This window comes from Pistacia vera, unplaced genomic scaffold, assembly GCF_008641045.1.
Source record: "Pistacia vera cultivar Batoury unplaced genomic scaffold, PisVer_v2 Contig184, whole genome shotgun sequence".
NCBI lineage: Eukaryota > Viridiplantae > Streptophyta > Magnoliopsida > Sapindales > Anacardiaceae > Pistacia > Pistacia vera.
The window spans coordinates 748,909-772,140 of NW_022195938.1; the positions used below are offsets into that span (position 1 = coordinate 748,909).

The 23,232-nt window shown below is 32.7% G+C and overlaps 1 protein-coding gene across 1 annotated transcript; it reads left to right on the plus strand.

The window, feature by feature from the left end:
* The first annotated feature begins 1,262 nt into the window (after nucleotides 1-1,262).
* On the plus strand, nucleotides 1,263-22,749 carry LOC116126793 (ADP-ribosylation factor GTPase-activating protein AGD4-like). The gene is made up of 19 exons (XM_031412472.1): nucleotides 1,263-1,368; nucleotides 1,630-1,706; nucleotides 2,846-2,946; nucleotides 4,551-4,621; nucleotides 7,155-7,217; nucleotides 7,502-7,546; nucleotides 8,517-8,582; nucleotides 10,592-10,639; nucleotides 10,741-10,836; nucleotides 10,931-10,972; nucleotides 12,109-12,324; nucleotides 12,558-12,689; nucleotides 14,765-14,980; nucleotides 16,293-16,379; nucleotides 16,473-16,742; nucleotides 17,578-17,699; nucleotides 20,036-20,126; nucleotides 21,836-22,302; nucleotides 22,422-22,749. The coding sequence occupies exons 1-19, from the start codon at nucleotides 1,321-1,323 to the stop codon at nucleotides 22,531-22,533; spliced, it is 2,370 nt and encodes a 789-aa protein (XP_031268332.1). The 5' UTR covers nucleotides 1,263-1,320; the 3' UTR covers nucleotides 22,534-22,749.
* Nucleotides 22,750-23,232: the final 483 nt, after the last annotated feature.

Consider the following 23,232-nt stretch of genomic DNA (forward strand, 5'->3'; position numbering starts at 1 on the left):
GAACAAAATATAGGGGATTCAAACAATGATGCAACTTCAATCCTTTTAATTTTGTCCACTTCTCCGAAACTGCTCTAATTTCATTCTTTTGATGCTAAAATATATAAAATGCCCAAAAAATGACCACGTAGCATTCAGGTACCAGAACTGGAATTTCTACTGAGCATATGATGTATAAACATATATAAATCATTAACAATGCAACTCGCCGATGCATAGCAGTAATCTGGCACTCATCACAATAAATCATTAACACTTATTTTTAGTGTAATCACTGTTTCCGAAGAGCAAAACAAAAGGATAAACAACTTCAGCTTTAAAAAGTAATAACCTGTGAAAATGAAGGGAATTTGGATAACCCAAGAGATGCCACTGGGATCGCGCAGGAGAGATGAGTTATGGTTACAGTAACCTACCAGTGACTCTTAATCGCCAGATAATAGAGTTAGATGGCGGCAAACTGGTGCGCCTGTGGTGGTCGGCTGAGGTTGGAGATTGTGGTGGCTAGGGTTTCAAAAATTGAAACAAAAGTGTGGAAGAATTTTAGGGTTTCTGCTTTATAATAAACTGAAATTGATTTGGAATGTGGGTTTTAGTGCAAATGGGAAATTTGAAATTTAGGAGTTTGCAAATTTTTTTTTTCTTTTCTTAAAACGATAAGTGACGTGGCAGTTATATGACATGGTATGTGAGGTGACATTGTATATCATCTGTCACGTCATGATATAAAAGAATGAAGTGAAAAAATGGTGTAACCGTTAGTATTATTGATTACTTATTCTCTAACTAATATTATATATATATATATTTTTATATAATATTATGTGATAAGATATGATTAATTAATTTAAAATTAAAATTAAAATTTTAATTAATTATATCCTGTTATATAATATTATATAAAATATATATATATATATATATATAAAATACTACCGCTTCGCTTCGGAAGGACCGGTTATATACCCTATTTCTGCCTATATCTTTTTTCTTTTCCTTTTTATGTCAATAAACAGATATAGAAGTGGAAATTATTTTTTCATTTTAAAAACCAAAATTGCATCTGGACAGAAGAGCTAAGCTTCAGACCCGCTTCCAGCTGTTTGAAATCCACAACAACCTGTCCTGGAGGCTGGAGATTCGAAATTAGATGGCGAGTTAGGTCAATGTCGACTAGCCCACCCTGCTTATGATTTTGTTCCTGTTGTCTCGAGGTTTTGCTTCAACATCAGGACTCACGATTCGGTTCCGATCTGCCTGACCCTCCACTTCGTTACTTTTCCTCGATCTGAGAGAGGGAGTTGTTTTTTGGTGTCCAGAATGGCTACCTTCATCAAGCTTGAGGATTCTCCAATGTTTCAAAAGCAGGTGAAATGCGCTGATTAGATTGAATTATTTCACTTCTTATTGAAAATCTACTGAATATATAATCGAATTTTGATTATTTTTGTGAGGAATGACACAGTTTGAGCTCGCTTTCCTATTTAATGTTAGTAATTGGTGTAATATCATGTCAATCGACTAAGTATGTTTTTAACTGGTTGATTTAATAGTATGAGTGTTACTAAAGTTGAGGTAGGGGTAGGGATTGTGCTTTATCTTATTCACGTGTTTTCTGTTTATGGGCAGTTATTTTCTCTGGAAGAGACAGCTGATGAGCTGAAAGATCGTTGCCAAACACTTTACAAAGGCTGCAAAAAGTTTACGTACGTGAAAATCCTTTTTATTTTTTTTTTTAATTTTTATGTTTTACTATTTCACTGTTATGGTTGCTGAATGATCTCCTGGAAGACAACTAAATTGTTTTGATGCCACACTTTGGAAGTTCTCTGGTATTCTAACTTATTATGTCTAGTGATGGCATTTAATTACTGAACTCCTCATTAATGATTTAGATGTTGTTGTGAGTGATATAACTATGACAAATCATTTACCATCTAATGGGATACAATGTTTGGATATAAACTTTTTAAGAGTAGCATTACTTAGAATCCCAAGTGATGTGACAACTGATTTACCAATATCATAGTTATGATGGGATATATGATGAATGATATAATCATTACATATTAGCTGCCACTTGACTTGAGATACAAAGTTCGATATAAACTTTGTAAGTGTAGCATTACTTTAAAAAATTATGTGTATCTTTTTATGGATTTTTTTTTTTCTCTTTTTTCATTGTTTCATTCATGCTAGGTTCCAGATTTGTATGAGTGGAATTATAATTACTTTTAATTAAACAATAAAAATATCAAATAACTCAGAAATGCTTTCTGTAAATGAATTTATGAAAATAGTGAAAACAACTCATTAAGTGTTTTCCTATTTCCTTTACAAAAATTAGAAAATGATTTTTTATTTTGTTTTTCAGAAACTTTAGAAAAGTTATCAAACAAATTTATCTTTCTCATTTCTTTTATTTTTGTTCTTGAATTTAAAAACACAAAATCATTTTTTGGACAAGACTCCCAATGCCCTCAGTATTGTTCTCATTCCAAATTTCAGAATCTCAATGTTAAAGCTTTTGGAAAAAACAACCATTATATAAAGTTAGCACTTGATGAACGTATTGATATATGCCAACCACTTATTTCTATGAATCTCTAAGTCTCATACCATCCTAAGTAGGAGAGTGAGCCCTGTATTATGATGCCTATACAATCTTCAACTTGGACATACATGATTAAATTATCACTTATGTGTATATTAGAATGAATACAACTTTTGTTAGATTTTGTCTAAGGAATAACCTGTGACTTTTCAATTTGCTTTTTTCATGTCTTTATTCACATTAGCGACATAAGGATGAAATTGTACAATTTTTTATTTATTTTTTTTATAGGGAAGCTCTTGGAATAGCATGTAATGGGGACACAACCTTTGCAGATTCCTTAGAGGCATTTGGTGGTGGAAAAGATGATCCAGTTAGTGTATCCATGGGAGGTTTGTTGAGTCTTCTATGTCTTCAAATTCCACTAAGTGTGATAACTGATCGTTGGTTCTTGATGATATTAGCATTTTAAAATTTCTATTAGTGAATAGTGAAATATAATATTCATGTTTTTGTAACTAGGTCAAGAAATCTTATATTAATATTCAACCCCAGCAGTTGACAAACCATTCCAACCAAACTTTCTTTATCTAAAGCTCCTGTTATAGTTATTGTGGACTTTAGTTACAAACGATTTTAAGGATTTTTTTTTAATATTGCCTACTATGTATTTTAATATGCTTTTTGTGTTTGATTTAGATATATCACCTTTTTCTTTTTTCCTTCCAACGTTCCTATGGTTCACTTGAGCTAAGATATACTAATATTTCAGTTAATAGAATTGTAGCTTCTGTTTCTTATAAAAAAATTGAAACGGGCAATAGTTCCTTTGAATCTGTGCTCCTCTATTTTCTATTGTATATGCCAAAATTTAGGACTAGCTGGTGTGATGGGTTATTGGTTGTCTTGTATTTGTTATCAGAACATTTTGATCCTTGTCATATTACGACTAAGAATCTAATTAAAATAAAAAACTCTTATGAGTCTGTTACAAGAGTAAATGCTTTAAAGATGGTTAGACAGTAAGCAATCTCTTACTCTGTTGTTTGGTTGGTTGGGAGACCTGATTCATTATTTATCCATTTTTTGACATTTGCCATGTTATGCCTTTTATGGTGGTTTAGCCTGAAAATGAATAGTTGATAGAGTAGGTTTTGGAGGGAGCATTGAGTGATTCAATGTTATTTCCCTTGCATTTACTTTAGTGAATTTGTTTAGTAAGGGATAAAAAACAATGGATTTAGGGTATTTTTGTTTGAGAATAAGACTAAAAGATTTATCATTAGTGTTTCAGGGATATTTAGAGCTCGTTTCAGTAGGATTTGGTTTCCTGGTGGAGTCAGATTTGCTTTTACATTTGAGTTTAATTTTTTTTTTATTTTGGCAGGACTTTACAAATAAGTCTTTAGGTATTTTTTAGGACAAGGTTAAACTTGATTTTGAGAGAGACAAAAACTTTAGTCTTTCATAATCATTTTATTCTCTTATCTTTGTTTCTATTCCTTCCCCTTCAAACTTTTGTTCTTTCCTCCCTCGTCTTGTCTTTATTTAATTTGTTTCTATTTTTTCTTTTCTTCCTCGTCTTCTCTTTATTTAATTTGTTTCTATTCTATTTTTGGTCCTACATTTTGATAGTGTTGAGCTTCTATCAAACAAGGTTTAGGATGTTGGTCCTAAGATTACTTCTCTTAGGTATCTATATCTTCTTGCTTTGATGGAATTTCCTTTTTTGTTTTACAAGTACGTTTTTTTGCATATGTTTTTATAACATATCTTCTTTATACGTTATATCATAACATAGATAGAAAAGAAATGGTGGTGCATTCGAATTTCAAGTTATCTATCATCTTTAAGTCATCGGTCATGTTTGAAAAGAGTTTTACATAAGATAATGATGAGAGATAGAAGATTCTACCTTGTGTTTGTTTTTGAGTTTATTATCACCATATGGATATGTTATGAAGTAATTTGCTTCTTATGTGGTTCAATTCCCCAGGTCCAGTTATATCCAAGTTTATCAATGCATTTCGCGAGCTTGTTACATATAAAGAGCTTCTTCGTTCCCAAGTGAGTGCTTAAATTGGAATCTGTGTGGGTTTCTTATTCATGTAAGGGGTAGTCTATGAAGCATATCGTTCTTTAAGCTCCTTTTAAGTATGACTCATCCAAACTGGCTTGGTTTTGTTCTTGTAGAAAATCATTAATATAGAATTACGAGTTGAATTTCTTAATTGCTAATATTTCATTGAATGATCTGATATTGGTTTCTTTTCGTGCTTTCTCTCTCTCTCTCTCTCTCTCTCTCTTTTTTCTTTTTTCCTTTTTGAAACATGGTTACAACTTTATATAATAACATTGATCAATTAAAGAAGTTTCTAGGAATGCCCACATTTTACCTGCAAATGTTGCTGCCCATCACAAACAGTTCCATAATTTCTAATCAAAAGTTATGTATCATCCTACTTGGCATGATCATCACTTACCATTATTGTCTTTTGATAAGTTTATAAGTTTTTTTATTAAAAATAAAACCTAGATTCCAAGAAGTGAACCAAAAATTCACTAACTAAAAGAAAAACAATGAATAAATAATTTCTTTAGAAGACAACTCTCAAATAGGTTATTAGAAATTTAGTACATTACAATTGCCCAATCCCTTTGGATAAAGAAACCCAAAAAAAAAAAAACCCTTTAATAGCTTTGTAACTGATGCCCACAGAAAAGCAAGAATATGAACTCTTTCCCATGGCATATCTTAGTCATCATTTCTATCTTCTTAAAAAATTCTTGTATTTCTTTCTATCTAAATGTCATAGAATGCTTCCAAAATACATCTCCACAGGACCAAAGCTTCATCACTTTGGAATAACCTAATCTACATGAGCTTCTAAAACTTTGGAACCATAACTTTAAAGCTGCAGAACTATGAAGAAACAAATGGTTAAGCCTTCTGACTCTTTTTTACACATGACATACTAATTTGAACATAAAGAAATCCCAAACCACCTAGATTAGGTAGCTTCAAGAATACTAATCTTTGCATGAACAACCGACCAAGACAAAAGTTGAACTTTAGGACATTTGGATTTCCAAATAAACTCTCTAGGCTGAAATTTAGCCCAAGAATTATCACCAATCAACCAATTAAAGAATGCTTTACAGGAAAACATCCTAAGTAATCTAGCCTCCTAACCCTGTATCTTTCATTTATTTCAAAAAATTACTTTTTATTAAAGTAAGAAGGGAATAATTTGCTCACATACCATCCTTGGTGCCATGTAGAAAGACACATTTCGTGGGATGGAAAATTTGTGATTACTTGTCATGTGTAGCTATTTTTTCCTTTACCTGGCATCTCTATTTTAAGTTTTCTTGTCATTAACTATAATTTTATAGGCAGTCTCCTTAGCCATCTTTACGGTCTCAGGTTCAAGGCACAAAAAATCCTACTCTTAATTCATATTTTCCCTTGCACAAGCGAGGTTCATAAAATTAAATTAATAAGAAGTTCACTCTATGGCATTAGACCAATTAATTGGTAAAGAGGACACTACTATTCATGGCTAGAAGATCCTCAAAAGTTATCCACAATATTTCAATTGGGAAACTTATTTTCCTTCTAAAAACCCGACCAGAGAAAGTCTCTATGGCGTTTTCTAACCTTTTAGCAACAAAAGTAGGCTTCTAATATACGAACATAGAAAAGGTATGAAGGCTAGACAAAATAGATAGGATAAGAGTACATGTCCCTTCTTTAGACAAGCAAGCTTTCCTCTTTCCATCTAAGCTTTCCTTCTGCCATATAAGCTTTCTTCCTGCCAGCTAGCCTCTTCTCCACCTTCTCTAAGATTGGATTCCAAAAGATCAATGCTATATTATTTCCTCTAAAATTTAATCAAGATATTTCACAGGCCAACCTCCCATCAAAGCCAGTAGAAGATGCAAAAATAATGAGTTTTGTCTCTTGCAAATTTATGTTTGGGAGAACATGTGTCTTTAAACTGAGTTTCAAACCAGAAATAGCAAAGAACAGGTGTATTGCTTTAAGAAGGTTGATAAACTTTTGCATCGTCACCTGATTGGAAAAAGATAGTGTGATCAACTAATTTCAAGTGACAGTGAAACAAAACCCTCCACTAAATTAACATCTTTAGCTCTATCAACAAGTTTGCTAAAATTATCAACCACTAAATTGAATAGCAATGGGGAGAGAGGGTCACCTTATCTAAGCCCTCTTGAACTCTTAGTCTCACTTCTAGGTCTATGGTTTAGAAAGAGAAATTGATAGTTTTTAAGAAGCCCTCATCCATTTTTCTCCTAAAAGTTTTGTCCAAGAAATCCCAATCAACATTCTTGTAGGCCAATTGCACCCAATTAAAAATTAAATGAGTAACTTCAGATGTATCTATGAATGTTTGAAATCTATGTCTCAAACTCTACATGAATGTAAGTGGCCAATATTAAAATTAGAATAAATGGCCAATATAGCAATTGTCTAATTACATTCAAAGGAAAAAGGCCCTTCTTCTCTTGCCATTATAAATGATTTAATTTAGTTGTTTGACTTTGTTATTGACTTGTGGCAAATTACCTGTTGTAGGTTGAGCATGTGTTAGTTGATCGGCTGATGCACTTTGTGAACGTTGATCTACAAGATGCAAAGGTAGTTTTCTGTTTCACAATAGCTGTTGTGGCACATTACCTACGTGGGTATTATTATATGTCCTTATGAAGAGAAGTGCATGTACTTTACAGGCTTTTTCTTTTTAATTTGGTGCAGTTCTAGAGCTCTTATTAAATGATACTTTTCTTTGTATTTTGATTTGCTATAGAATGATTTAATGTGAGAAATTAGATAGATTACTCCTACGCTTTTAGATTTCTTTAGTAGTATTACAGTTATTTCTTGGGACAATTCTTATAACTTTTTCTGATATGCTTTTGCAGGAATCTCGCCGACGCTTTGACAAATCTAGACATGCTTACGATCAGGTCTGAAAATGCTAAAAGTTATATTTCTTCAGTGAAATCTAGACATTTTATTTTTTGCTATTGTATTTTATTATTTCTTGGTATGGTTGTGATGCATATAGAGGGGAAAAAAATTGTATAGTCTACTGGATTCAAAAGACTAGGAACTGAAATTACTCCAGACACCATTGGAGCCAAGATTTCGTGTGGAGAAATCAAGGAAAAATCAAACCAGTTATAAATTAAGACTCTAGAGAAAATACTGATATTTAATTTGCTGAAAATCTGATTTCATGGTTGACAATTGCCCTTCTTGTAAGCACTAGTCTACTACAATATTGTGGAAAATTTTTGATCTTCCTATAATGCATTTACAGCCCTAACATATGTCCAAGATTTCATTTTCTGTTGTCTTACAAAAATCAGGGTTAAATTTTGTTTCAAAACTCCTATTCATATTTTCTAATTTGACTGTTTGGCTATCTTATTAGTTAAATTTCATTCCCAATATTTTAATGATTGCATCAGGTTTTGTCATAAAATATGTGTAACGAGCTCTTGTGTTCATTGCTAGATGAAGATGTATTCTAAACATACAATGCATTAGAAGGGTTAACCGCTATTCTTATAATAGTTGGGTGAAGGTAAGAGTAATTAAAGAAAGTACCTATCCATGACTGCATTTTTCATTTTTTAGCAATTTGACGACTTCCTATTACTTTATTGTGCATTACACATTTCATAGCAAGTTTGTGGAGCCATAATATAGGGTGCTAGACGTTAATGAAGATATCTTCTTGTGCAAAAAAAAAAAATGGTGGTGAATATAGATAGAACACTGAATTGTTGAATTCCTAGTAATTACATGAAAATAATTATATATTTGGTGCTGTAGATTTTTGGACTTATATCATTATTTTATCAGAGCATATTTGTTTTTTCTGATTGTATGAGCATTTTTTATTTGCTGTTCAACATTATTCATGTCTAGGCACGGGAAAAGTTTGTGTCATTGAAAAAGAGTACACGAGATGATGTTGTAGCAGAACTAGAAGAGGTAAGTTTTTTAAAATTTTTTGCAGTTTACTTCTATTATGTTTTACTGAGCTGGAGCTGCGTGTTTATTATTACTCTTTTTGTGGCTTGAGTTCTTCCTTCTATTTTATTATATCATTTTAATGTTGATTGACAGTATGTAACTGTGTTTGTAGCTTGAGTGGGCTTAATGTGTATGCTATGATTGTTTCCTTGTTAAGTTTTGGGACAAACATTATCCAAACAGGAGTTGGGATCATTGGTCTTCATGGTTCAACATTTGAATTCTGCATGTCTAATGCATTAAGTGTAATTGATTGTTACTGTTCTATTAATTAAATTTTGCTGTAAAATACCAGCTTTCGATACTAATTGACACAAATAGGGGCTTAAAAACTTAGGGCAACGAAACAGAATAGCATAGGTTCTTAGCTATGGGATAGTTCAATTTCCTTTACCATAGGTTTTTTTTAATAAGCTGTTTAGATGGTATCTTTATATTCCTAAGTAGGTACCTGCATTCAGTAGAAAACTTATTCATATGTTTTGCACTCCCTTTCTGATAAGCAAGCACCCCTAAACCAATTTTAGCTAGGATTTTTATAATTACATGAAATGATTTTTTGAAAATTAATGGCCGAAATGATTTTTATTCTATTTCAAAATATGTTATATCACATAATGTATAGAGTGTTCAAGTGAATAGAAAAGGATACTACCCTCGTTTCAACCTAGGATAAATAAAAGGAAATCAACACATTAATTACAAAAAGTCTTCAACCATGCAAGAAAAGGAAACTCCTAATTATATAACAAGATTTCATTGCCAATGGCAAGCTGTATAATCTGATTCTACCAGCTGTATCCGCCAGATTTCCTGAATAGATTTTTCAACATTCCCCCTCAAACTGGTGAAAAGATGTTTTTCATTCCCAGCTTGCTTGTAATCATTTGAAACATGTGAGTTGCAAGTCCCTTGGTTAAGATATTAACCAATTGACTTCTCTGTTGGTACGTAGGAAGTGCAAATATTTCCTCCTTTGTCTCCATTCCCTCTTCCAAAAGCATTTCGAGGTTTCCCAGGAAGTTGCCAACATTTTTCTTTGGTGTTTCTCGGCTTGTGACAGTAACTGTGCCAAAAAGAGTCCTTATTTTTTGTTTTCCACCATTCCATTCGCCCCTGATTTCCAGTAATAGCAACAACAGCAGCATTACTTTCATCACCCATGAATGTATTAAGTGCATCATGAAATCATAATTTTCAAGGTGTTTCAAAAGAAAAGGGTCAGATCAATGGGAGATCCTCTTTTGTTGTCAGTACTTTTTTGCAGAAAGATAATTTGGGTTATTTAACTGGAAGGATGAAGGATTGTTGAAAAGGCTAGAGGGTTGACCATTTATTTTTATTGGATAAAGAGTCTCTTGCTTTCTTTTGTGCTTCAGTGTCAAATGATTTCTGAGATAATTCAATGCTTCTCATCTAACATCATTGATCATTGTGAGTCAGAAGCTACACTTCAATGCTTTTCATCCAGCATGATTTCGAGGCAGCAACTAATTAATTTTTTATTGTGTGCTATTGGTTTCTGTAGAGGCCTATACTGTTTGTCTTGTTTCTCTGGTTCTTTCTTGCTGCTGGTGTACAATTCTTTTTATAAAGATGACCTCTAAATCACCATTTTTGTGCATTCACTTTTTTTTTTTTTTTTTAAATCAATATACTTTAGCTTTTCATTAGAAAAAAATAAAATTAAAAAAAAAATAAGAAAGAAAGAAAGAAGAAAGAAAAGAACAGAAAGGAAACTTGTGTTTGAGCAAACAATATGAAATTTTATTTTTCTATCATGTGTGGCATTTAGGCACCGTTCTCATATGAAATGGTTGATGTTTTTTCTTTCTTTTTTCTCATATGAAATGGTTGATTTTTTTCTATCCTTTTATTTTTTCATTCTTTTTCCATGACAATTTTGAAAGCAAGCAATACTTCTGTTCATGATAAAGGAGATCTCATTCCTTTCTTACGATTGATAGGATTTACAGAACTCAAAGTCAGCTTTTGAGAGAAGCCGCTTCAATTTAGTATGTATACTACGTTTTTCAGTTTTGTTTGCTTTCTTCCTGAATTATTAATGTCCCCTTACTTTCTTATGATATTTTCTCTGTGGCTTTAAGGAATGCAGGTAAGTGCACTCATGAATATAGAAGCGAAAAAGAAGTATGAGTTCTTGGAATCTATAAGTGCAATTATGGATGCGCATCTCAGATATTTCAAGCTGGTTTGTTTGTTTGTTTGTTTGTTTTCCCCCTATTTTCTATACATTTGACCTCTTAACTTGTTGATTTATATTTTTTGTTTTTTAAATGATCTAGGGATACGACTTGTTGAGCAAAATAGAACCATATATACACCAGGTAGAACCATGAGTTACTTTTTCTTTCTTTCTGTTATTATATTATTGATTTTGTATACTCTATCCAGCTGTAAGCCTGACAACATCGAAATGTCTGGTGTGACCTTAACTTATATATGGTAGATGAACCATAGTGCAGTTTGTGCATCCCTATGCACTTCAATTTTAAGAGAGTTCCAAGACACTTATTTCATTATCATCCACCTTTGTTAGAATTTGCAATGGCTACCTAATCGATTCTTTGTATAATTTTTTTCTCACATTAATACAATTCGTTTTCTCATCTGTCGTTTCATTTTCATAAATCTCTCAACAAAGTAAATTGGTGTTAATTTGAGGCGCTTTTGAAAGTAACTCAAAAATCTATTCCATGATCTAGGCATCTTTTACGTGGTAGGACAAAAATCTCTTCTTTTTCAATTAATAAAATTCAATCACATGTCATGGTTAACAATTGCATGACAGTGCATAAAGGCACTCAATGGTGCTAGCAGCCAGTGAGCTGACGAACTTCAATCTGATTTTCAATTCTTTTGGATTTATTTGAAAATGCTGGGATTTTCATGGCATATGATCTTAGGATTTGAAATGTCTAATATTCGTTCTTTTTTGGGGGTTGCATTGCATGTACTTCATATAACTAATCTGTCTTTTTGTATTGCATATTGAAATTTTTTGAGTATATTTTGTTGAACAGCTTTTGCCTCCCTACCAAAATGGGGATTTGACACCATAGTGGATATGTAATTTCCTTTTGTACTCCTCTCTTTAAGTTAGTATAATTTTCCATATCATATAAAAAAGGATGGTGTTGTTGAAGATGAGTATTTATTAGTGAGGTTAACTTGTTACTAGGTCATACAAGAAATTTTGGGATGGGTTATATTTCAAAATTAATTTTTAACATGTGGTTAATTTGGTCAATTTCTTTTTATTTTTTATTTTTTTGTTGTATGGATGGACGTTATTCTTATTTTCTTATAATATTTTTGATACGAAGAAAAGTTCTGTTTTGTATTAGAGAACAGATTAATCGTTCTCTCTCCATAGGTGTCATTAAGTTTATGCAAATTAAACTTACATTTATTCTGGAATTTGTTTTTTTGGTTAATAGCTAGTCTACTTTCTGTGTTACAGGTATTAACATATGCACAACAATCTAAAGAATCAGCTAATATTGAACAAGATAACCTGGCAAAACGGATCCAGGAATTCAGGACTCAAGCTGAGTTAGACAACTTGCAAGCTTCTGTTCACATGGAGCCTTCGGCAAGTTCTGATGGCATTCATGTTGGTGGTATAAACTCTTGCAAAAACATAGAAGCAATAATGCAGTCCAGTGTCAAAGGTGAGGTAAGTAATTTGGTTTTGTAGTTTTTTTCTAGGTATATTAACAACATTTCTCAGTCATCTGCATCGTTTCTGGGCATGAACTTTCTTTAATATACATAATAATTTAACTTCTCTCACTCTCTCTTTCTACTGACTAATATGAATTTCAGAATTGCATTATTTTACAATGGTTCAGTGTCTTTCTACATCATTGACTACTACTAGAGAAGCCAGCTAATTTTCTTATTATGTAGGTCCGGACAATCAAGCAAGGGTATCTTTTAAAGCGCTCCTCAAATTTGAGGGGGGATTGGAAAAGAAGGTTCTTTGTGCTCAATAGTCAAGGGACTTTGTATTATTACAGAAATAAGGGTATCAAAGCCACGGTATACTATATTGTTTCAATGGGATCTAAGTAATCCTATGTTAGTAACATAGCTTCATCAATATATTTTCACCTTCTTTCTCATTATTTTTTGTCTTAACAGTCGTAATTTTTTTTCCTCAAGGCTTTTTGTGCTTCACTGGAGTAATTTTTTTTCTTCACCTTCTTCCAAGGATCATTTAAAGTAAACTTATTTCCTAGATAAGAATATATATGATACAAAGTTTCTATTTTGGGATATTGCAGTGTTTGTTCTAATGTCTATGTATTACTACTTGATCTTTTTACTTTTTGTTTTTATCCGATATCTAGATGGTGAGAGAATTGTCAAGATGAACTACTGATTTTACATTTATCCTTTTCTCTGCAGGGTTCTCACCATTATTATACTGCCTCAGTTGAAAACAATGGTGGTGTATTTAGTAGATTCCGTTCAAGGCACACTAGGACATCATCACTTGGTGAAGAAACACTGGGTTGCCGTACTGTTGATCTTCGAACTTCAGCAATAAAGATGGATGCAGAGGATACAGATCTACGACTTTGCTTCAGAATAATTTCTCCAATAAAACAATACACATTGCAGGTGATCTATCTTACTCAGTGTTGATATTTAATTATGATGCTAAATTATAAGTCTTTGTTTTGCGCATTGCCTGTGATCAACTTGCATAACATTTGTCCTAACTACTAGAGGTTAGATAGTGAGCTGAAGACAATAATCACTTGACAGCATGTTTGCTGTTCCGATTTGGCTTNAAATTAGTATAATTTTCCATATCATATAAAAAAGGATGGTGTTGTTGAAGATGAGTATTTATTAGTGAGGTTAACGTGTGACTAGGTCATACAAGAAATTTTGGGATGGGTTATATTTCAAAATTAATTTTTAACATGTGGTTAATTTGGTCAATTTCTTTTCATTTTTTATTTTTTTGTTGTATGGATGGACTTGATTCTTATTTTCTTATAATATTTTTGATACGATGAAAAGTTCTGTTTTGTATTAGAGAACAGATTAATCGTTCTCTCTCCATAGGTGTCATTAAGTTTATGCAAATCAAACTTACATTTATTCTGGAATTTGTTTTTTTGGTTAATAGCTAGTCTACTTTCTGTGTTACAGGTATTAACATATGCACAACAATCTAAAGAATCAGCTAATATTGAACAAGATAACCTGGCAAAACGGATCCAGGAATTCAGGACTCAAGCTGAGTTAGACAACTTGCAAGCTTCTGTTCACATGGAGCCTTCGGCAAGTTCTGATGGCATTCATGTTGGTGGTATAAACTCTTGCAAAAACATAGAAGCAATAATGCAGTCCAGTGTCAAAGGTGAGGTAAGTAATTTGGTTTTGTAGTTTTTTTCTAGGTATATTAACAACATTTCTCAGTCATCTGCATCGTTTCTGGGCATGAACTTTCTTTAATATACATAATAATTTAACTTCTCTCACTCTCTCTTTCTACTGACTAATATGAATTTCAGAATTGCATTATTTTACAATGGTTCAGTGTCTTTCTACATCATTGACTACTACTAGAGAAGCCAGCTAATTTTCTTATTATGTAGGTCCGGACAATCAAGCAAGGGTATCTTTTAAAGCGCTCCTCAAATTTGAGGGGGGATTGGAAAAGAAGGTTCTTTGTGCTCAATAGTCAAGGGACTTTGTATTATTACAGAAATAAGGGTATCAAAGCCACGGTATACTATATTGTTTCAATGGGATCTAAGTAATCCTATGTTAGTAACATAGCTTCATCAATATATTTTCACCTTCTTTCTCATTATTTTTTGTCTTAACAGTCGTAATTTTTTTTCCTCAAGGCTTTTTGTGCTTCACTGGAGTAATTTTTTTTCTTCACCTTCTTCCAAGGATCATTTAAAGTAAACTTATTTCCTAGATAAGAATATATATGATACAAAGTTTCTATTTTGGGATATTGCAGTGTTTGTTCTAATGTCTATGTATTACTACTTGATCTTTTTACTTTTTGTTTTTATCCGATATCTAGATGGTGAGAGAATTGTCAAGATGAACTACTGATTTTACATTTATCCTTTTCTCTGCAGGGTTCTCACCATTATTATACTGTCTCAGTTGAAAACAATGGTGGTGTATTTAGTAGATTCCGTTCAAGGCACACTAGGACATCATCACTTGGTGAAGAAACACTGGGTTGCCGTACTGTTGATCTTCGAACTTCAGCAATAAAGATGGATGCAGAGGATACAGATCTACGGCTTTGCTTCAGAATAATTTCTCCAATAAAAACATACACATTGCAGGTGATCTATCTTACTCAGTGTTGATATTTAATTATGATGCTAAATTATAAGTCTTTGTTTTGCGCATTGCCTGTGATCAACTTGCATAACATTTGTCCTAACTACTAGAGGTTAGATAGTGAGCTGAAGACAATAATCACTTGACAGCATGTTTGCTGTTCCGATTTGGCTTATATATATATAATTAAAACAGATTATATAGCCAATTCTAATTCTGTAGGAAATCCACATCTATAGCCAATTTGAGGTAAAGGTTTATTATTATTATTTTTTATTCATTTCCAATTCGTTTTTAATTTGTTTTCTTTCAAATATGATATGAAATATTTTCATTATTTTTTACTACGAATAAAAAACAATTGCTTTGAAGATAAGTTTCTTTTTTCAATGGATACCAAAAGCTTCTCATTCTTTTTAATGGGATTATTACTTAAAATCCCCTCAGGTACCAGGAATTATGCAAACCCCTTACCGTTTGTCAGTTTCGTTAGTTTTAATGAGAAGGGGTAAAATAACCTCAATGCCCTAGGGTTCCCATGCACAGCGACTATACCCTACCTCCACCCAAACCTGCCACTCGAACCCAACACATCCCACCACCTGAACCCAACACCACAAACTCCACCACGACCATCAGTCCCCACCACCATAAAAACACCTTCAATCCCTACCAACCCATCCAATCCTTACCATCAACAACCATACACCCATTCAACAGTTCCAATCAAACAAAGAATAAATGTAACATTCTAGTCTACTATCAAGATATCGTGAATTTATCTCTTACCCACCTATTAAATATTGGGGCTCGGAGTTGTCCCTCATGATTTTAACCTAGGACTTCATTCTTGGAATCAAGAGTACCAATTACAAAGGTGAAGTCCTGGGTTTGAATCAAGAGGGGACGCGCTTTGGCCCTTGTATTTGAGGTCGGTAAGAGATAAAATTTAACAATATCTTGACAGTTGGTTGAAACGTTTCAATAAAACCCCATTCAACTCCATAGCACAAACCACCATAAAACCACCTTCAATCCCCACCTCTTCCAATCCCCACCATTGGATTCTAATCACATATTTTCTTGGTGCCCGTAAATAATTGGTCCAATGTTTTGAATGATAGCAAGTTGCTATTATTGTCCTCATATTTTTGCTATAGACGATCCAGGCTGGATAGAATTATTAATTTTGGGAGCATAAGGTTGATTGCTTTTCATTTCCTATTTTAAAACTGTAGTTTTCTTTAGTAAATTTCAAAAATTTCAGGCATTCTTCGAATGTTTATGCTAAACTGTCCCCACCTTGTTTGTCAGGCTGAAAAGGAAGCAGACAGGATGGACTGGGTAAACAAAATTACAGGAGTTATTGCATCCATTTTGAACTCTGATTTCCTGCTGCAGGTTGAATCCTTGTTTTTGTATAACCCAGCATTAAGTTCTTCTCTAACACGATATTATTAAGTTTGTGATAACAAGAGCATGTATCTTTTGCAGCCATATCCTAGAACAAAACATCTAGACAAGAATGATTATGCCGGTGGTGCTTATGATGTTATATCAACCTACAGTCCTCATAGTTTAGAGAATGACATGAAAGCCAATGAGCACAAGAGTGTTTCTGTGATCCTTAGACAGATTCCTGGAAATGATATTTGTGCAGAGTGCAGTGCTCCTGAACCTGATTGGGCTTCCCTTAATCTTGGTATATTATTGTGCATCGAATGCTCTGGTGTTCATCGGAATCTTGGTGTTCATATTTCAAAGGTGTGCATATTTTAAAGTTTGAGTGATTAAATCTCCAAGTTAAAAAAGTCTCTGAAATAGTTACTTTTGTATATGAATATTCGTTACTTAACTTTCCAAACTCCGTAAATTATAACTTAAAGCTGGAGTCATGATAGAATGTATCAGGAAGTACTAGGTGACGGATTCTCTCGTTTGTTGTCCAATTTTTTAATTATCAAATGTGCTTATTTTTTTCACCACTATATATGTGTGTGTGTGTTGTCCTTGAGCACCCCTACCATTATCCTAACTCTTTAAATTGACAGTTAAAGGTTATTTGGGTAGTTTTATATGAACTATTTTCTTTCTTAAATGTAAATATTCCGTTGCTTCAACTACAGTCCCTTGACCACCTGTCTGTAATTTCTCTACTTTCTTAGGATAATTGGAGCCTTCATAAGTTCCAATTTAATCAACTGCAATTTCTCTTACTTATTTAATCAGCTGCAATTTCTCTTACTTTTGGAGTATAAAATGCATCCAACAGACACATCACTGACAAAACAGTAAATAATATTTAAACCATCACTGCTCAATAGCAACGGTGGGAAAACCAACAAAATCATATCAATTTCTACAATGAATTATTTCTGTTTCTTGTCATATAAATAAGAAGTAAACTTGTGTCTAAACTATTGATGAAAAAATAATGCAATTACTATGGCAACAATTTGAAGAAAAGATTATGGTTTATATTGCACTTTTTTGCTTGCCAAATTGTGAACTTGATGGTAGCACCAGTAGATGTCTAGATATCATGATATTCAGTCGATTCTAATTGCCTTCAATTATTTACCTCACAATACAATGACAGGTTAGATCTTTAACGCTGGATGTCAAGGTCTGGGAATCTACAATCTTGGACTTGTTTGGTGCTTTGGGCAATGCTTATTGCAACTCCATATGGGAGGGATTGCACCTACGTGATGATGGAAGGTAACATTTTTTAGTTAAGTTCATTGTTTGTTACAATTTTTTTTTGGTAAATATAGTTGTGATTGTTAATGCTGTACATATCTTTCTCTCTCTCTCTTCAGTTTTTTTTTTTTTTTTATTGGGTTTGGGAGGGAGTGGGGGATGGATGTGAAATACTCATTATTGGTGTGACCATTGCATTGTCCCAGTGAGACTAGGAATGATCCTAAACTTTAGTTGCCTTTTTAGGGATCCTATGCACTTAAACTATAGACATTTTACCCATCACTTAATCCAATTGCTAGTATACTTTGCCAGAATTTTCTTAGCGAAACAAACATGTGATAGTTCCTTCTATTTCCTGTTTGGGTGTTTTAACTTTAAAAGATTCTTCCCATCCCATGGCCCTAGATGACTGGGAAGAATTTACCTTTGACTTACCAGTTATTAAACCAACATTTGTGAAATGGATAAAATCTACTCGTGAACTTGATATGGCATTCAATTGCTCGTCTTCCTAAACATTGAGTACCTTTAAGATTTCTGTTGAGGAATACTAAGGGTGTGCTCTTTTATGAATTTTGTATTTTAATTCTGTTTTTTGAAAATATTGAAAATGATTGTAAAATGCGAAAAATGAAAACGTGTTTGACATGTTTGTCTAAAAATAGTATTTGAAAACACGAAAAACAAAAATGCATTCAGTATGTTTATCTGAAAACAAAAAGAAGGGATTGAAAAATACGAAATTTATCACCTACAAGACCGATAAAACTTATTCAAATTATCACTTTGTTTGTCTCGGAGAGCTTGTCTCAAAAATGTGTGTTTTATTTCCGTTTGCAATTTTTAAAATATTGATTTGAAACTGAAGTTTTTGTTTTATGAGAGATGAGAGAGAAGATGAGGAGAAAATAGAAAAATTGAATATTTTATTGGAATTTTCTCTCTTTTTCTTCTAAATTCTGTGTTTTGTGAAAGTAAAAACAAAAAATTCATATGTGAACACTTATCGCACATTTTGCGGAGGAAAAAAAAAAAATGGAAAACGGAAAATGAGAGCATAAACAAACAGGGCCTTAGTGTATCCTTAGGTATATTTCGTCCTTGCCAAAAAGTTCCTCTTCTGATTAATGCTTTGATCAGTCTGCTATTGAATCCAATTTAAAGCTTACATATGATAAAAACAGAAAGAGAACACATTAATTAATAAACTGATATTTCGGAAGGCCCCATACATCTTCAAGAAGCATCTTGTGGATTTTGTGAGACTCCCACCATGTCAAATAATCTCAACTAAGCCCAATATTAGCTTAACATTCTGAAAACTGTTAATTTCTCTACACATTTGATTGCACGAAGAGCTAATGCCTGCAAATGGAGAAGGAAATTATATATTCTGTTGCCAAAGAAAGCTATGATCATGTGGAGTTACAGATTTAGGCCCTATTAGGAATGAACCAAAACACCAATGTGGTTTTCAGCCATTTTCAGTTTCCTACTGACGTGGCATGATCTGTGATCCTATTCTTTAACATCTAAGATGGAGATAAGTTTACAGCAAGTAGTCACCTAAATAGTCAGAATCTTATCTAATGAGTTATGGCTTTGTTCAGGATAATTTAGGATCCATGCTTTTAAAAGAAAAAGGGATTGAGACGTTAATAATCTGTTGGACAGAATTCACCTTTTTCATCATTTAAAGCTTCTAAGGAAAAAAGAACCATATGTTCATGAACCAAAACTAGGAAGGGGTCTTATAATGTTCTGGGTTAGACTTTTTGCATACATGACCTTTACAGTTTTGGGTTCTCTTAGTGGAATTATTTAGGTTGTCCCATTGGATTGGACCTCTAGTTCGTTTACTGGATTTTATGTAAAATAACATGAGAATTTTTTTAATAAAAATCTTGACTTGAATTGATTACCATCCATCTATTATGATTCCTCAATTTAGTGAAAGTACTCAAGAGGTAGTTTTTTATGCCAATTCAACAACTTTTTAGACATTAGATTGTTTTTGATGAATGGTCATGAATTTATGTCAAGATTTTAATTCAAAAATTGTAGTTACAATAGTTCAACCATTTTAAATATAATTCAAAGAGTTAACAAAATGTACCAAATTCTTATTTGTACTTTGTGACTCTAAATTTTGCTGCTCTTCGTTAGACATAAATAAATTTTTTAACTTGTTTTCAAGTTATTAAAGAGAGTGAAACTTTGTTGAGAAAATAAAAGGCTTGAAGTTGTTGAATTATGATTTATTTTCTGATTAAGCTTTCTTTAACTTTTCCTAACTGTTATGTTCAGTAGCTATAAATTCTATAATTTCTGTTGAATATAACCCTGTGCAGAAAGGACAAATCAAATGCTAGTATCACATCAATTAGGAAACCGTCTCCTAAAGACATTATTGGCTACAAGGAGCAGTACATTTATGCAAAGGTACTCAATTTGATCCATTTTTTGCATTGTGTATGTAAACACACATTACTCTTGCCATTAGTGGTGAAATTCATATAACTCATGAAAAAGACGAGTTTCTTATTGATTAGATTTAGCATTTGTTTTTGGCTATGATTTGGATGTTTTTTGGTAATCATCTTTTATAGAATCTACTTCACATTACACTATCATGGCCCTTTAGCACTTTCGTGTACTTAGAAATTGGACACATGAAATATTAAATCTGTGTATCTACATCCATATTCAACTGATATTTTTGAAAATAAATGACCTGCTGGTTTACAAATCTCTGAGCTCGATAAGTCCAAGCTTTGGTTGGTTTGTTAAATAATAACCCCAAACTGATCTTCGTGAGAAACAAAAAGGTTGGTCAATAGAGGACATTTGACTATTTAGATGGGATAAAACGGTTCTATGGGAATTGATGCTTTTAGCCTCGTTTTGGTTATATGGCAGAAATGAAATCTGGAGCACTCCAAACAGATTAGTCTCTTCGTTGATTCAAATGTATTCATTCTCAAACAAGTGTTGATGCATTCAGATATGTGTTCAGATTAACACTGGACCTCCTATAGGAACCATGTTTAACAATTGCATACTTTTTTTATTTTTTTAATATTGTCTCTTGTCCAGTTATTTTTGTGGATTAGGTGTGCCACAGAGTAATAAGTTCTGTAACAAAATGATTCTGACACAACAGTTGCAACATTGTCTGCTGAAAATGGCAATAGAATCTATGGCTCTTGAAACACCATACTAATTCCAAAGGCTTCTAAAGGACAGAAATAGGAGTATTTTATTTAGATGTGTGTATAATGGTTATTAGCCCTTGCTCTTCTCTCTCTCTCATTATAATAAAATAAAAAATGATTAGAGGTTTCTTCAACTTTTCTACACATCATATACCAAGAAGGATAAAAGACGTATAACTATGTACTTTCTTGATTCACTTCTGGGGCATTTATGGGCCCCTATAAAGATAGATTTTTGGAGGAACTTATCCTTCTATATCATCTTTAAAAAAATTGGAAGTATCCAACAGGGAAATTATCTATCCTGTCAAAAATAAACTTGCAAGAATAGTTGGTTGAAGCCTTCGTCCTCTTTATTTTTCTATATTCCCTTATCCCATCAAAATCTCAAATTCTCCGTGAACTCCATTAGCTATAAGTAATCTTATGTATCGCACTGGTGCAAATTCCTTTCAAAATTAAAGTTTTGATTCCAATTTAGATAAAGTGAAGGTATGGGATATGAGAATGAATATATACATTGATAGTGGGCCAAAGTGTACAAAGATGAGCGATGTGATTATAGAAGCAATTATCTCCTTTCAAAATTGTATACCCTTTGTATCTTCAATGGCTATTTGTTCGAGCATATTACTTTTGTCATGTATTTAATTTTATAAATCAAGCTGTAGGTTGACATGTTAGATTATTTTTCATTCATGTTATTTGGGAAGAAATTACTCTCATAATATTACTTCTGTCTGTTCCTATAAAAATATTACTTATGCCGGTTTGCCTTCAAGATGCATTGTGATCCCCTGTTGATATACAAGTCTACATACTATTATTATATGCATTGTTCATTTTTAATCCTTGTGCAGTTTTAAAATAGTCTTTACCAACTGCATCTTCTGAGAGGCTGTGATGTTAAATTTAAAGCTTACTTTTCTTAACCAGTATGTAGAGAAATTGCTAGTCATCAAAGATAAAACTGCGTCTCAAAATCAATCTCAAGCCACAAGCATCTGGGAAGCAGTTAAGGCTCAAAATTTGCAAGAAGTATATCACCTTATTGTGACATCGGAGGTGGATATCATCAATACCACCTATGATGATGTGGTTGGTGTAGATTTATATCACCATGTCGATGATGCAGAAGAATCAGAATTTGATGGCCAGAAAGCGAAAAGGAAAAATTATGATCCTGCAGTTTGTCAAAGAATCACCGATGCCAATGATCCAGGGATTTGTCTTCAAGGTTGTTCATTATTGCATCTGGCATGTCATTTTGGCAATCCTGTGATGCTTGAACTTCTGATACAATTTGGTGCCAACATAAATTTGCGCGATTTCCATGGAAGAACTGCTTTGCACCATTGTATCTCCACAGGGAATAATCCATTTGCAAAGCTCCTTCTTAGAAGGTAAATAGCTTATAATAATTCCTATTTCCTAAATTGAACAATTAATTTGCATATAATCAATACAGTTGCATTTCGCTGGTAGATTTTAAACCTAATATTCTGATTTGTGTACTATCCAGAGGTGCTCGTCCATCAATAAAAGATGGTGGGGGACTAAGTGCACTGGAAAGGGCAATGGAGATGGGAGCAATTACTGACGAGGAACTATTTATTTTGCTTGCTGAATGCTAGGGAGATTTGACACGTAATGCCTAAATGTGTAACTTACATCAATCCCCTTCCTTTGTTTTTATGAAATAAAATGTGTTATTCTTGTGCTCTTTAAATAAGAAAATTTTCCATTTGTTCTTTTCATTAATTTTTATAATGGTTACAAATAATATTGTTCCCTCAATTTGTATTAGTTATTTGAATAATGCAAATTAATTGTACTTGGATGAAATCTTATGTTTTATTGTCAAGATCATATTATTGGATGGTGTTGTAACCTGTTTTTAATGATTGTAGAGGGGTAATATGGCAACCATTGTTTTAAAACCAGACTTGTAGGTGATTGGGTCATAGGTTGATCGATCCAACCGATTGGATTGGTGATGTCAGTAGCAAAAATATTTAAAAAAAATTATAATACCGTCCCTTAAATTTTAGGTTATTATAAATACCCCTAAAATTTTAATTTATTTAAAAAATATCTAATTAAGTTACAAGATTTTCGCTAAAGTTTTGAATATTGCAAAAATACCCTTAAAAATTACAAGTTAGTCCTTAAAAATTTTATTTATTTAAAAAATGCGTAAATAAATTAAAAGATTGTCTCTAAAGTTTTGAAATATTGCAAAAACATCTCTAAAAAGTAGGGGTGTTCGGTTTTAGGTATCTTGCATTTTTTGAAAGAACCGGAACTGGAACCGGAACTAACGATTTCTTGAA